Consider the following 16,529-nt stretch of genomic DNA (forward strand, 5'->3'; position numbering starts at 1 on the left):
ATGAAAAACTATTATGAACAATTTTAGAATAATTCTTTCAACAGTTGAGGTATGATGGACAAATTTGTTTAAAGACATAAACCACAAGTGAGCACTCAAGAAGAAATGGACAACCTTAATAGCTAGTCCTATATCTATTAAGGAATTTGAACATGTAGTTAAAAACTAGAAGGAAGGAAAGAAAGGAAGGGAGGGAGGGAGGGAGGTCCAAGCCTTTAAATGCCCTGGCAAACATTTAAGGAAAAAAGTAGTAGCAATTTTACACCATCTCTTCCCAAAAACTGAAGAGGAGGGTATACTTCTATATTCATCCTTTGAGGACAGCAAAAAGTAGACATTTCAAGAGAAGACACTACACACCAATATCCCTATTGTACAAAGATATAAAAATTCTATATAAAATATTAGGAAGAAGAAGCATGAGTTGATATTTGGTGACCAGAGGGGCAGGCTCTGGTTATTATTTGTGCTTTTCAACAAATAAGTCAAATTCTCTCCCATTCTGATCACTTGGCAGGCTGACTCATCCTGGCCCCTGCAACTGGTGAGGCCTGGTGACAGTCAGGATGAGCTGTGTCATTCAGTGGTAGAGAGGAACATGTGGTTCTCTCTGTACGATGACCAGCAGCTCAGGGCTCTGAGAACTATTGACCAGGAAGGCACTGCCAGCCCACAGTGGGCATGAGGCCAAAGTGAGGAAGAGTCACTGAGATTTCAGGGTTGCTTTTTACTGCAGCATAACCAAGCATCTGACTGATGCTCTCTACACACCAAAGACCTGCTGAACCCAAATCTCTGGGGTAGGGCTTAGTAATCTGTAGTTATACCAAGCAACCCAAAATTGGAGACCCCTATACCCAACAGTGGCTCAGAGTGATTGCTCTGGCTCTGCACAGCTCGCCATGTGCTGATTTACAGCCTGTCTTGGCATTGCCATAGGGTTTCAGCATTATCCATGTCCCAACCATCCCCTCCCTCTTCCCTCGAAGTTTTCCTCAGCTCCTTACTCTGGAAGAGCAGAGGAGTCAATTCCACGGATTTGTTTCTATACTTCCAAATCAGTATATCTAAATTAATCTCAAGATAAGACTCTCCAGAAGAGCTTATACACAGCATAGATTGCCTGGGGGTGGGCCTGGTAACCTGTATATATAACAGTCATTCCCGAGTCATTCTGATCACCAGGGCGGTTGAGGGATGTTGGGGAGAGGTGCGGCTGTGCCCACACAAGCTTCTAGAGACAGATTAGCCATTGTAATTGATTATAGTCTCCTTAGCTATCCATTGGAATGATCCTTTCCATTAGAAAACTAAACCTAAATATTGTTACCGCACTTTACATATACTAGTTGATGGTAAAACATTTTGAACGCCTCTAACTGGTTGCTATGGGTTGAGTAGTGTCCCCTCAAAGTTCATGTGTTGAAGTCTTAACCCCCAGTACATCAGAATGTGACCTTATTTGAAAATAGAGTCATTGTAGATGTAATTAGCTAAGGTGAGGTCATTAGAATGGCCCCAAATCCAAGATGACTGGTGTGCTTACAAATGGAGAAATGTGGACACAGAGACACACGGGGAGAATGCCATGTGAACATGAACACAGCCATCTAAAAGCTAAGGAGACAGGCCTGGAACAGGTCCCTCCTCACAGCCAGACAATCCATGATTTTGGACTTCCAGCCTCCAGAACTATGAGGTAATAAGCCACAATAGGTGACTTATTAAGCCACCTTAACTTCTATGGAAATAAACCATCTTTTGTTTAAGCCACCCAGTCTGTGGTACTTTGTTGTAGCAGCCCTAGCAAATTAATACACTGGTCAATGAGAAACGTGGATCAAGGTACCTCATTGCAAGAAATATCTATTTTAAAATAAACAGCAAACATTGATTAAAATTTTCTTCAAAACAGAGAAGTAATGGAATCGTTTGCAGTGGTCCCCTCTGTTACCAAGGCAACCTGCACAGTGTCTTGCACAGGGCCTGGCCAAGAAGATGCTGGCTGTTTCCCCAATACTCTATTGCTTCTAATCTATCCTGACCAGTAATGCTCTCAATAAAACATCTAATAAAAATTTTAAGTGAGGAAAATGCAAAACCATAAGATGGCCATGAGCCCTCTTCCTCCTGGTCACTGCCTCACCAATATGATCTTGATGGACACAGTATTATATCCCCTGTGCTGGATTATGTTGCCATTTTTGTAATCACATTTAGTTTCAAACTACAACATATTAGAACAGTACAGTCTATATGTTATGCTATTTGTATCGTATACACGTGGTTTAATGCTGTCATGACATGCAAACTGTATACAGTGGACATTGCTTCCCACGTTTCACTCTATAGAAAACTAAAGAGGCACAGCTCATGGATTTAAAGCCCCTGAAAGCACACTGCGTACCAGGAGGCAGACAGGGACATGCTAGCGTGCAGCATCCCAACGACTGACGCTTCCCTGATATTCTACAGGTGATTAACCTCTTAACTTTTCATGGCAACTTCCCCCAGAAACAATAGTATCGTGGCAGTAAACTCTGAGGCTATATGAGGAGGTACTTCCACTCACCGACAATCTCACTGGGCTCCTTGTTATACAGCTTTTTGTTCCAGTAAAGCAGTCTGAGGAGTGGAAAGGAAAACAAGAGAACGAAGCAAATCCCAGCAAACATGTGTGCGGTGAACCCAGCGAAGTCCAGGCCCTAGAAAGAGGAAAGAGAAGTGAAACCACAGGCGGGCCTTCCCGCAGCACAGGTGCAGCCCCATGGCAGGGTCCAGGGAGGGCGGAGCCCGAGGGCCGTGGAACCCAGCAAAAAGCCCACAGAACAGGTACTCTTCACCATGCTGTTGAAAACATTCAGGATTTGTTTCTTTCACATTGAAAAACCAATTATTACCTGAATGTCAAGCAAACTTGGGAGGAAACAAAAAACAGGTCATCACATCTAATCCCAACCTTAGCTGTGTCTACTTCACCACTGGACTAACTCGTCCCCCAGGATCCGGTGAAACAGGACTGATGGGGACAAAACATACAACTATCACTACCATAGAGAAAATAGATAACCAACAAGAAACTACTGTTATAGTACAGGGAACTATACTCAATATTTTGTAATAACCTATAAGGGAAAAGAATCTGAAAAAAATAGATATACATGTAAGTATAACTGAATCACTTTGCTGTACACCTGAAACTAACACAACGTTGTAAACGAACTATGCTTCAATTAAAAAAAAAGACTATGGGGCAACATTCTCCCATTTGAAGGTAAGTTGACTTTTTAAAATATTTCACTTAAGTCATTGCCATCAGTTTGAAAGAGCACTGCCATGCCTGGAAAGCACTGTCCTCCACAGATCACCCAGTGGCCATCAGGACTGAAGCCCCCCAGGGTGTCCCAACCAGCCTCAAGGGTCCTAGGCAGGAGCCCTCTCCTTCCCCTCACACTTCCTTTGCCTGTCTGTGGGCTATTTTCCACGGTCAGCCGCTGAGAACATCTTTGTTGTTGGATGAAATCCCCGCTAGGTTAATTTGTTAGGGAATATGTCACCAACAATATTAGTCAGTTTTGTCCTTTTGTTTACACTGTGCTTCAACCTTCAGCAAATACGTGCCCTCTGAGCTCCTCGCAGGACAGATGAGGCTGCTGTCCCCACGAAGCAGGCTGTGAGAATCAGCTTCTTACTGGCAAGGACTCCAAGTCTTTTCTGTAGTGTTCGTGGACTACTGATGCCACAAAAAGGGGTCAGGGGCACAATGACAAAGCATTGGGGGTGACCCCCAGGCAGGAGGGACCATGGGGGTAGGGAGAGTAGGTCCAGGGGTCATTAGTGACCACCTTCAGAGACCATGCCCAAGGCAGCAGTCAGAAAGACCACCTTCTAAAGGCCTGAGCTGGAAGGAGTGATTTCAATTATATTAGTTGTTGTTTATTAAAATTTACTTATGTGTCCCCCTCATTTCTGGAAAAGATCTGAAACCACTTATAACATTGCTAAAGATAGGACACAACTTAGAAGCCGTTATCACTAAGTTGTGTCAAAATTTAGCCTTGCCAGTGTGCCATGGTCTGAAGTTCTTATTCTCTTGCAGTTTATCTGCACATCCAAAGGTTGCCCTTGAAAACAGCATATGAATAACATATAAGGTTATATGAGGTTAATCACATACAGACAGCACGGAGACCTACCAAGATGTGGGACTCATGGCTTTTAATGGCCATATAAGAATTCACCACTTTTCTAGTAGTTCTTCAACAAGTATATTACCTTGGACTTTGTGTTTATCTATAGAATGCATGTCCCAAATATCTGGTTTAAAAAAGGTCCAAGACACTTTTAGGGGCCCCTGAAAATCATTTAGTTTCTTCTAAAATCAGAAACAAAACAGAAAACCTTTTGAGTCAAAGAAGATGGCTTAAAATATAATATTAATATAACATTAACGTATTTTTCTGTATATGAATTGTCATGAATGTAATGTAATTGTAATTAATATTACAAGTAATGTAATAACATAATTAATGTAAATGTAATTAAGGTTTTTTGGAGGGAGGAGCGCATGAAGGCAGAAGTACTTACATCCTGAGTAATTCTGGGTCCCTTTGGGACACAATACAGGTATCCCCCACTTTTTCAGATTTCGCTTTATGTCACTTTGTTTTTACAAAAGACCTACATTAGCACCTGTTTTCACTAAGAAAGAAATCTGAGGAGGATTTCCACTTTTATGAAAACAGGTGATTGCTCTTTTAACTTTATGCCATTTTGGCTTCCAAAAGGTTTCATAGGAAAGCTCTATTTCCGGATAGTGGGGAAAACCTGTAACAAAGCTATAAAGTAACAAAACCACCCACTATCATGCTTACATCAGTGCAGTGCTTAAATGCAGCCCTTTCTTGCAAGGTGCTGGTTCTGTTTCTTCCCTCTCAGCCTTGTTTCTTACTGTTTTGGTTTTGAAGCGTGCCCCAAGGGCACAGCACCCTGGTGGGAGAGCCACGAGGAAGGTCCCAGTGGTGCACGGCACAGGGGACTGATGGGAAAGGCCTGAAGAATGTCCTAGTGCACACATCTCTGGGGCACAGTAGAATGCCTTCCAATGATGTGTGAGATGCCATTCAGAAGCAGACGGTCCATGGTTCCCCTAAAGAAACTTCTCTAGGGCTGTTTAATATGTGGTTGAGGGAGGAGCTTCAAGATGGCAGAAGATTAAGACACGGAGATCACCTTCCTCCCCACAGATACACCAGAAATACATCTACACGTGGAACAACTCCTACAGAACACCTACTGAACGCTGACAGAAGACCTCAGACCCCCCAAAAGGCAAGGAAGTCCCCACGTACCTGGGTAGGGCAAAAGAAAAAAGAATAAACAGAGACAAAAGGATAGGGACGGGACCTGCACCAGTGGGAGGGAGCTGTGAAGGAGGAAAGGTTTCCACACACTAGGAGCCCCTTCGCGGGCGGAGACTGCGGGGGGCGGAGGGGAAGCTTCAGAGCCACGGAGGAGAGCACAGCCACAGGGGTGCGGAGGACAAAGCGGAGAGATTCCCGCACAGAGGATCGGTGCCGCCCAGCACTCACCAGCCCGAGAGGCTTGTCTGCTCACCCGCCGGGGTGGGCGGGGCTGGGAGCTGAGGCTCGGGCTTCGGTCGGAGCGCAGGGAGAGGACTCGGGCTGGCGGCGTGAACACAGCCTGAAGGGAGTTAGTGCACCACGGCTGGCCGGGAGCGAGTCCGGGGAACAGTCTGGAGCTGCCGAAGAGGCAAGAGACTTTTCCTTCCCTCTTTGTTTCCTGCTGCGCGAGGAGAGGGGATTCAGAGCGCTGCTTAAAGGAGCTCCAGAGACGGGTGCGAGCCGCGGCTAAAAGCGCGGAGCCCAGAGACGGGCGTGGAACGCTGGGGCTGCTGCTGCCGCCACCAAGAAGCCTGTGTGCAAGCGCAGGTCACTGTCCACGCCCCCTTTCCGGGGAGCCTGTGCAGCCCGCCGCTGCCGGGGTCCCGTGATCCAGGGACAACTTCCCCGCCGCGCCTCGGGCTGGTGCAACATCACGCCAGCCTCTGCCGCCGCAGGCTCGCCCCGCACTCCGTACCCCTCCCTTCCCCCGGCCTGAGTGAGCCAGAGTCCTGGAAGCAGCTGCTCCTTTAACCCCGTCCTGTCTGAGCGAAGAACAGACACCCTCAGGAAACCCAAACGCAGAGGCGGGGCCAGATCCAAAGCTGAGCCCCGGGAGCTGTGCGAACAAAGAAGAGGAAGGGAAATCTCTCCCAGCAGCCTCAGAAGCAGCGGATTAAATCCCCACAATCGACTTGATGTACCCTGCATCTGCGGAATACCTGACTAGACAACGAATCATCCCAAATTGAGGAGGTGGACTTTGGGAGCAACGATATAAATATTTTTTCCCCTTTTTTCTCTTTTTGTCAGTGTGTATGCGTATGCTTCTGTGTGAGATTTTGTCTGTATAGCTTTGCTTTTACCATTTGTCCTAGGGTTCTGTCTGTCCGTTTGTTTGTTTGTTTGTTTTTTAAGTATAGTTTTCAGCACTTGTTACCATTGGTGGATTTGTTTTTCGGTTTGGTTCTCTTCTTTCCTTCTTTCTTATTAATTACTTTAAAATATTTTAATAATTATTTTGTTTTTTATTTTAATAACTTTTTAATTTTATATAATTTTATTTTATCTTTTTCTTTCTTTTTTCTCCCTTTTTTTCTGAGCCATGTGGATGACAGCCTCTTGGTGCTCCAGCCAGGCATCAGAGCTGTGCCTCTGAGGTGGGAGAGCCAAGTTCAGGACATTGGTCCACCAGAGACCTCCCAGCTCCACATAATATGAAACAGCGAAAATCTCCCAGAGATCTCCATCTCAACGTCAAGACCCAGCTCCACTCAATGACCAGCAAGCCACAGTGCTGGACACCCTATGCCAAAAAACTAGCAAGACAGGACCACAACCCCACCCATTAGCAGAGAGGCTGCCTAAAATCATCATTAGGTCACAGACACCCCAAAACACATCACCAGAAAGACAAGATCCAGCTTTATCCACCAGAACACAGGCACAAGTCCTTCCACCAGGAAGCCTACACAACCCACTGAACCAAAGTTAGCCACTGGGACAGACACCAAAAACAATGGGAACTACAAACCTGCAGCCTGCAAAAAGGAGACCCAAAACACAGTAAGTTAAGCAAAATGAGAAGACAGAAACACACAGCAGATGAAGGAGTAAGGTAAAAACCCACCAGACCAAACAAATGAAAAGGAAATAGGCAGTCTACCTGAAAAAGAAATCAGAATAATGACAGTAAAGATGATCCAAAATCTTGGAAATAGAATGGAGAAAATAAAAGAAACATTTAACAAGGACCTAGAAGAACTAAAGAGCAAACAAACAATCATGAACAACACAATAAATGCACTTAAAAATTCTCTACAAGGAATCAATAGCAGAATAACTGAGGCATAAGAATGGATAGATGACTTGGAAGATAATATAGTGGAAATAACTACTGCAGAGCAGAATAAAGAAAAAGGAATGAAAAGAATTGAGGACAGTCTCAGAGACCTCTGGGACAATATGAAACACACCAACATTCGAATTATAGGGGTCCCAGAAGAAGAAGAGAAAAAGAAAGGGACTGAGAAAATATTTGAAGAGATTATAGTTGAAAACTTCCCTAATATGGGTATGGAAATAGTTAATCAAGTCCAAGAAGCACAGAGAGACCCATACAGGATAAATCCAAGGAGAAACACGCCAAGACACATATTAATCAAACTATCAAAAATTAAACACGAAGAAAAAATATTAAAAGAAGCAAGGGAAAAACAACAAATAACATTCAAGGGAATCCCCATAAGGTTAACAGCTGATCCTTCAGCAGAAACTCTGCAAGCCAAAAGAGAGTGGCAGGACATATTTAAAGTGATGAAAGGGAAAATTCTACAACCAAGATTACTCTATCCAGCAACAATCTCATTCAGATTTGCCAGAGAAATTAAAATCTTAACAGACAAGCAAAAGCTAAGAGAATTCATCACCACCAAACCAGGTTTACAACAAATGCCAAAGGAACTTCCCTAGGCAGGAAACAGAAGAGAAGGAAAAGACCTACAATAACAAATCCAAAACAATTAAGAAAATGGTAATAGGAACATACATATTGATAATTACCTTAAATGTAAATGGATTAAATGCTCCAACCAAAAGACATAGACGGGCTGAATGGATACAAAAACAAGACCCGTATATATGCTGTCTACAAGAGACCCACTTCAGATCTAGGGAAACATACAGACTGAAAGTGAAGGGATGGAAAAAGATATTCCATGCAAATGAAAATCAAAAGAAAGTTGGAGTAGCAATTCTCACATCAGACAGAACAGACTTTACAATAAAGACTATTACAAGAGACAAAGAAGGAAACTACATAATGATCAAGGGATCAATCCAAGAAGAAGATATAACAATTGTAAATATTTATGCACCCTACATAGGAGCACCTCAATACATAAGGCAGATGTTAGCAGCCATAAAAGGTGAAATCGATTGGAACACAATAATAATAGGGGACTTTAACACCCCACTTTCACCAATGGACAGATCATCCAAAATGAAAATATATAAGGAAACACAAGCTTTAAATGACACATTAAACAAGATGGACTCAATTGATATTTATAGGACATTCCATCCAAAAACAACAAAATACACTTTCTTCTCAAGTGCTCATGGAACATTCTCCAGGATAGATCATATCTTGGTTCACAAATCAAGCCTTGGTAAATTTAAGAAAATGGAAATCGTATCAAGCATCTTTTCTGATCACAATGCTATGAGAATAGATATCAATTACAGGAAAAATCTGTAAAAAATACACACACAGAGACTAACCAATACACTACTTAATAACCAAGAGATCACTGAAGAAATCAAAGAGGAAATCAAAAAATGCCTAGAAACAATTGACCATGAAAACATGATGACCAAAACCCTATGGGATGCAGCAAAAGCAGTTCTAAGAGGGAAGTTTATAGCAATACAATCCTACCTCAAGAAACAAAATAACCTCAAATAAACAACCTAACTTTAAACCTAAAGCAATTAGAGAAAGAAAGACAAAAGAACCACAAAGTTAGCAGAAGGAAAGAAATCATGAAATTCAGATCAGAAATAAATAAAAAGAAATGAAGGAAATGATAGCAAAGATAAATAAACCTCAAAGCCCGTTCTTTGAAAATATAAACAAATTTGATAAATCATTAGCCAGACTCATCAAGAAAAAAAGGGAGACTCAAATCAGTAGAATTAGAAATGAAAAAGGAGAAGTAACAACTGACACTGCAGAAATACAAAGGATCATGAGAGATTACTACAAGCAACTATATGCCAATAAAATGGACAACCTGGAAGAAATGGACAAATTCTAAGAAAAGCACAACCTTCTGAGACTGATCCAGGAAGAAATAGAAAAAATAAACAGACCAATCACAAGCACTGAAATTGAAACTGTGATTTAAAATCTTCCAACAAACAAAAGCCCAGGACCAGATGGCTTCACAGACAAATTCTATCAAACATTTAGAGAAGAGCTAACTCCTACATTTCTCAAATGCTTCCAAAATATAGCAGAGGGAGGAACACTCCCAAACCCATTCTATGAGGCCACCATCACTCTGATACCAAAACCAGACAAAGATACCAGAAGAAAAGAAATCTACAGGCCAATATCACTGATGAATATAGATGCAAAAATCCTCAACAAAATACTAGTAAACAGAATCCAACAGCACATAAGAAGAATCATACACCATGATCAAGTGGGTTTTATCTCAGGAATGTAAGGATTCTTCAATATATGCAAATCAATCAATGTGATAAACATTAACAAATTGAAGGAGAAAAACCATATGATCATCTCAATAGATGCAGAAAAAGCTTTTGAAAAAATTCAACACCCATTTATGATAAAAACTCTCCAGAAAGTAGGCATAGAGGGAACTTATATCATCATAATAAAGGCCATGTATGACAAACCCACAGCCAACATCATTCTCAGTGATGAAAAACTGAAAGCATTTCCTCTAAGATCAGGAACAAGACAAAGTTGCCCACTCTCACCACTATTATTCAACATAGTTTTGGAAGTTTTAGTCACAGCAGTCAGAGAAGAAAAAGAAATAAAAGGAATACAAGTTGGAAAAGAAGAAGTAAAATTCCCACTATTTGCAGATGACATGATACTATACATAGAGAATCCTAAAGATGCTACCAGAAAACTACTAGAGCTAATCAATGAATTTGGTAAAGTAGCAGGATACAAAATTAATGCACAAAAATCTCTTGCATTCCTATACACTAATGATGAAAAATCTGAAAGAAAAATTAAGGAAACACTCCCATTTACCATTGCAACAAAAAGAATAAAATAGCTAGGAATAAACCTACCTAGGGAGACAAAAGATCTGTATGCAGAAAACTATAAGACACTGTTGAAACAAATTAAAGATGATATTAACAGATGGAGAGATATACCATGTTCCTGGATTGGAAGAATCAACATAGTGAAAATGACTATACTACTCAAAGCCATCTCCAGATCCAATGCAATCCCTATCAAACTACCAATGGCATTATTCAGAGACCTAGCACAAAAAATCTCAGAATCTGTATGGAAACACAAAAGACCCCGAATAGCCAAAGCAATCTTGAGTAAGAAAAATAGAGCTGGAGGAATCAGGCTCCCTGACTTCTGACTATACTACAAAGCTACAGTAATTAAGACAGTACGGCAATGAAACTTAAAAGCTTTTGCACAGAAAAGGAAACCATAAACAAGATGAAAAGACAACCCTCAGAATGGGAGAAAATATTTGCAAATGAAGCAATGGACAAAGGATTAATCTCCAAAATATACAAGTAGCTCATGCATCTCAATATCAAAAGAACAATTAACTCAATCCAAAAATGGGCAGAAGACCTAAACAGACATTTCTGCAATGAAGATATACAGATTGCCAACAAACATATGAAAGGATTCTCAACATCACTAATCATTAGAGAAATGCAAATCAGAACTACAATGAGGTATCACCTGACACCAGTCAGAATGGCCATCATCAAAAAATCTACAAACAATTAATGCTGGAGAGGGTGTGGAGAAAAGGGAACCCTCTTGTACTGTTGGTGGGAATGTAAATTGATACAACCACTATGGAGAACAGCATGGAGGTTCCTTAAAAAACTAAAAATAGAACTACCATATGAAACAGAAATCCCACTACTGGGCATATGCCCTGAGAAAGCCATAATTTAAAAAGTGTCATGTACCACACTGTTCATTGCAGCTCTATTTACAATAGCCAGGACATTGAAGCAACCTAAGTGTCCATCAACAGATGAATGGATAAAGAAGATGTGGCATATATATACAATAGAATATTACCCAGCCATAAAAAGAAATGAAATTGAGTTATTTGTAGTGAGGTGGATGGACCTAGAATCTGTCATATGGAATGAAGTAAGTCATAAAGAGAAAAACAAATACCGTATATTAACACATATATATGGAATCTAAAAAACAAAAATAAACAGGTTCTGAAGAACCTGGGGCAGGACAGGAATAAAGATGCAGACGTAGAGAATGGACTTGAGGACACGGGGATGTGGAAGGATAAGCTGGGACAAAGTGAGGGAGTGGCATTAACATGTATGAACTACCAAATGTAAAATAGATAGCTAGTGGGAAGCAGCCACATAGCACAGGGAGATCAGCTCGGTGCTTTGTGTCCACCTAGACGGGTGGGATAGGGAGTGTGGGAGGGAGATGCAAGAGAGAGGAGATATGGGGATATATGTGTATGTATAGCTGATTCACTTTGTTATACAGCAGAAACTAACACACCATTGTAAAGCAATTATACTCCAATAAAGATGTTTAAAAAAAAAGAATGAAATCAATTCAGACCACTTAACTCTAAATTAGAGGATCAGTCACCTAACTTCCCACTCTCAAGATGTCCAAGAGCACTTCATATGAAGAAGTGACATCCATTTAGGGTAAAATTTTATTAAGTGTGCAGGTAAGCTGCACACTTCTATTTATTGGAAGCAACCCTGTTATACTGATACATACCATCTTCCTCAACTCCTCGTTGGAAACAATAATGACGTTTGGTGGGTCCCCAATGGCAGTGGCAGCTCCTCCAATGTTTGTGAAGATCACTTCTGCAATCAGGACTTGTCTTGGATCAAGATTGAGCACCTCACACAATCTGTCATGAATGGAGGAAGATGAAAACAGTCCCGCTATTCACATTGTGAATGGCCCATGTGAGACTTAAAATTTTTTAAAGCATTTGCTTGTACAAGGGAGGCATGTGTGTGCACGTGCTCGTGCACATGCACACGCACACACACACCTGTGAGAAGGGCAATGCTGAGGGGTAAAAAATGACAACAATGCTACAGAGCTACTGGATAAAGTTGACTCTCAGCATTAGATTTCTCTGAAAGTTAACATACAACCCATCTGAACCATCCATGTGAAAATATACTCCTGCCTTGCCCCCACAGGTCTGGAGGAAGCGCTCAGGGTGCAGGACCCTGTGCAGGGCAGGCCCTGGCACAGATGAATGAGTCTTTGCCACCAGACCCCTCTGAGTAGGATGAGGCTAGAGCAGAAACCACCGCCACCCAGTGGCTCACACCATGCCTGCCAACCTAGCTCCGTACCCACCTTACACTTTTCAAATGCTGAGGCCCTAAGCTTAATATTAACAAGGAGCACACACTCTACAGCAGTGGTTCTCCACCTTGGCTACACACTAGATATGTCTGGGAATCTTGACAGTCTTGCTGCCCAGCTCACGACAGATCAACCCCTGGGCCTGGGCCTGGGCAGCAGCGTTTAGAGCTCCGCAAGTGGGTCCACTGAGCACACAGTTGAGAAAAGGCTACTCTAAAGAAAGTTTAGGAAATACCTCATGGTATTTCCTCCTCCACCTGCCCATCACATTGCCCACTTCCTTACAGAAGCCAGGCCTGGGTGTGGAAGTTGGCAGAGAGGGGGGTCCCTGCTACATTCAAGGGTTCTTTTTTTTTTTTTTTTTTTGGCCACTCCACGGCATGCAGGATCTTAGTTCCTTGACCAGGGATTGAACCCACACCCCCTGCGATGGAAGCGCAGAGTCTGGGAAGCCCCTCAAGGGTCCTTTCTACCACCTCCCAGCTCAGAGCACAGCCAGCAGCTCTTCTGAGGGGGGCTGGCCTACAGAACCGTGTGGAAGCTGAGAAGGGAGCAGTGTCCAGGGACCAGGGACAGGGATGAATCCAAAAAAGAGGATCAGACCCCAATCAGCAGCAGGAGCTGTCAGGCTAAGAGGCCCCAGCTCTGCTTCTAGCAAGAAAAGGATTAGTGCGTGCTGATCAACAATGCCAGATCTGGCTGTTTAACTGTAAAGACTAGCGCTACTCAATCCAGACAAAGGCGGAAGAAATGCGATTAAGCTTATAGAGTCATGAAGAATATGGTAGTTTAAACAGTGAATCTGAGCACACCAACATTTCGATCTTGAAAGAAGTAATTTTTAGACCAATAAGTGGAATTGCTATTCTCACATAAAATTACAAAGCCAGTTCCTAGAACACTAAGGATATAAACAAATCCCAGCAAGGCTGAGACAACCCTCAGCTGCCCAGGTTATACAGGGATACTGAGAACGTGGGTGCCATCATCAGAGAGTGCAGTGACATGCTGGAATCTGGCACATTGTGAGATGATTTTCAAACCAGTGTCAGCAGCAGAGTTGCCCTGGTTGAAGTGGGGTGGGTGTGAACTGCCTCTTGCCCCCTGAGGTGTCCTAGGGGCAGGGTTGGTTTTAGCATGTGCTACAGTCTACAACGCCCTCCATCCCCCATTTACCCTCAAAAGAACCCTGGGTACTGGGAGGTGCTATGCCCCCTGTGCAGGAATGCTGAGTTCAGCGTCCCTCCCCTCAAATCTATATTTGCACGTGGGCCATGACAGTGTAGTCAAGCTTGCAGAAGCCTGAGCAACAGACTGACTTGTGACACTGCAGGCCAATCCGTGGGCTGCTGCCTGCTCTCTGTTCCTCTCTAGCCATCTTTCTCCTCTCCCCAACCCACACTCCAACTCCCACCTCCTCTGAGGGTCACTACTCTTCCAACAGCAAAGGCATTGCCCAGAATTAGTCCTGAGCTCTGGAAGTAGCCCCTCGCTGGTGACAGTGAACTTGCTGTGTCTCATGCCTCAAGTGCAGCAGAATCTCTTATCTGGCAGAATCCTCAGAACACTAGTTTGGGTTAATCTCTTTGATGGTACAACCCAGATCAGTGCAGCTGAAGTGACTTGTCTAAAGGTCCTCACTACCTAGCTTCCCAGAAACCACCGGCCATACCTGTGTCCCCTCAGTCTCCCCAGGACCAGCCAGCACCAGCACATGATGGGTCTAAGCAGGGGAAGACCATGATATGCTGGGAACCATCTTTAAAGTAAAGAACATAAAGTCTAGATACAAGTGTACATCCATGACCTTGCAAGGGGCTGCACAAGGACAGGCTGAAGCCCAAGCCCCAGGAGGCTCCAGGAGATCAGCCTGTGGTGCTCGGTGAATGTCAAACAAAGGAAGTGGATGGAATTAAAGGGAGTAACATAGAATCAAACTGAATTTCTCTTTCCCAAAGTTGCCTTGCAAGGCCTTGCCAGGTCCTATCCTCCCACAAGGAGCCTGCCAGAGCGGGACGGCAGCCCCACCTCCCACCCTCTGGCTGAGTGCCCCATGGAGCCCATGGACCCGAACTCCTGGCCCCTGACGGTCTGTCCCACAGGACACAAAGGCCCATGTGTGCTGACTCCTGCAGCGTTTCTGCAACCACCACTGCCACTGTCACAGCCATGCACACAGAGCCACAGTCCCAGTGGGTGTGCAGGCCGGACCCAAGCACACGAGTGGAGGGCGAGGTCAGCAGCCAGCGTGCGCTGCCGTGAGCCTGGCCTGATGCCCACACGGTGCCACTCTGCCTACCTTATGGTCACGGGAGTGAAGAGGAGCACTGTGGTGACGTTGTCCAGGAAGGCAGAAAGGACTGCGACAATGAGACACAGCATGATGATCATGGCCCATACTCTTCCCCGGGACAGTTTGTATGCCTGCAGCGCAATAAAGAACAAGCCAGGATTAGCAGGGTCAAAGAACAGATGCAACATTTCATTAGGGTCTCTAAAACTAAGGGTCTAAATAAACACTGCATGGAGGATTAAAACTTAGACCCACAAACTCCTAAATCTGCTGAGATGAGGTAGTAATGGCTGGACCTGGACGTTCTAAGTCCACCCTGGCCTATGTTCCTTCCCTCAGATTCTCCTTCTCGGTGCCCTGTGGTGGTCAATCTGTCACAAGGTGACGGCCTGTCACCCCTGTATCCCCTAGTCTTTTACACACTCCTTTTGGTTGGACAGCTTGGGCTGTGACGTTGGGATCCACCTGACCCTAGAGTCTGCTGATCTTTGGGGATCTAGGGGTTACTTTCAGTACCAAGGTATTGTGAGGAAGAGGCCAGATAGTACCTGGGAGGTGCAAGATGGTGCACAAAGATGGCAAAAATCACAGAATTGTTCTATCATTCAAGGTTTGGAAAGGGCTTTGTAAAGTAAATAATTTTTTTTTTTTTTTCGGTACGTGGGCCTCTCACTGTTGTGGCCTCTCCCTTTGTGGAGCACAGGCTCTGAACGCGCAGGCCCAGTGGCCATGGCTCACGGGTGCAGCTGCTCCACGGCATGTGGGATCTTCCCAGACTGGGGCACGAACCCGTGTCCCCTGCATCGGCAGGCAGACTCCCAACAACTGTGCCAACAGGTAAGCCCCGTAATAGTCTTTATTTTAAAGTCTATTTCATCTGATATGAGTATTGCTACTCCAGCTTCCTTTTGATTTGCATTTGCATGGAATATGTTTTTCCATCCCCTCACTTTCAGTCTGTATGTGTCCCTAGGTCTGAAGTGGGTCTCTTGTAGACAGCATATATATGGACCTTTTTTTTATCTCCATTCAGGCAGCCTATGTCTTTTGGTTAGAACATTTAATCCATTTACCTTTAAGGTAATTATCAATATATATGTTCCTATTACCATTTTCTTAATTGTTTTGGGGTTGTTATTGTAGGTCTTTTCCTTCTCTTTTGTTTCTTGTCTAAAGAAGTTCCTTTAGCATTTGTTGTAAAGCTGGTTTGGTGGTGCTGAATTTCTTTACTTTTGCTTGTCTGTAAACGTTTTCATTTCTCCATCGAATCTGAATGAGATCCTTGCTGGGTAAAGTAATCTTGCTTGTAGGTTCTTCCCTTTCATCACTTCAAGTATGTCCTGCCACTCCTTTCTGGCTTGCAGTTTCTGCTGAAAGATCAGCTGTTCACCTTATGGGGAGTCCCTTGTATGTTATGTGTTTCTCCTCCCTTGCTGCTTATAATATTTTTTCTTTTTATTTAATTTTTGATAGTTTGATT

At 43.4% G+C, this 16,529-nt stretch overlaps 1 protein-coding gene across 2 annotated transcripts in view; it reads right to left on the bottom strand.

The window, feature by feature from the left end:
• OCA2 (OCA2 melanosomal transmembrane protein) overlaps positions 1-16,529 on the bottom strand; it is a gene marked incomplete at its 5' end in the record, with an annotated part of 170,515 nt that overhangs the window by 96,023 nt on the left and 57,963 nt on the right. For both annotated transcript variants that reach the window (XM_082630808.1, XM_082630807.1), the window contains 3 exons: positions 2,573-2,705; positions 12,145-12,283; positions 15,056-15,180. In XM_082630808.1, the coding sequence (XP_082486934.1) occupies positions 2,573-2,705; positions 12,145-12,283; positions 15,056-15,180 (397 nt within the window). The remainder of the gene's footprint in view (positions 1-2,572; positions 2,706-12,144; positions 12,284-15,055; positions 15,181-16,529) is intronic.

The sequence above is a fragment of the Mesoplodon mirus genome, assembly GCF_964341445.2.
Source record: "Mesoplodon mirus genome assembly, chromosome: 8".
Lineage (NCBI taxonomy): Eukaryota > Metazoa > Chordata > Mammalia > Artiodactyla > Ziphiidae > Mesoplodon > Mesoplodon mirus.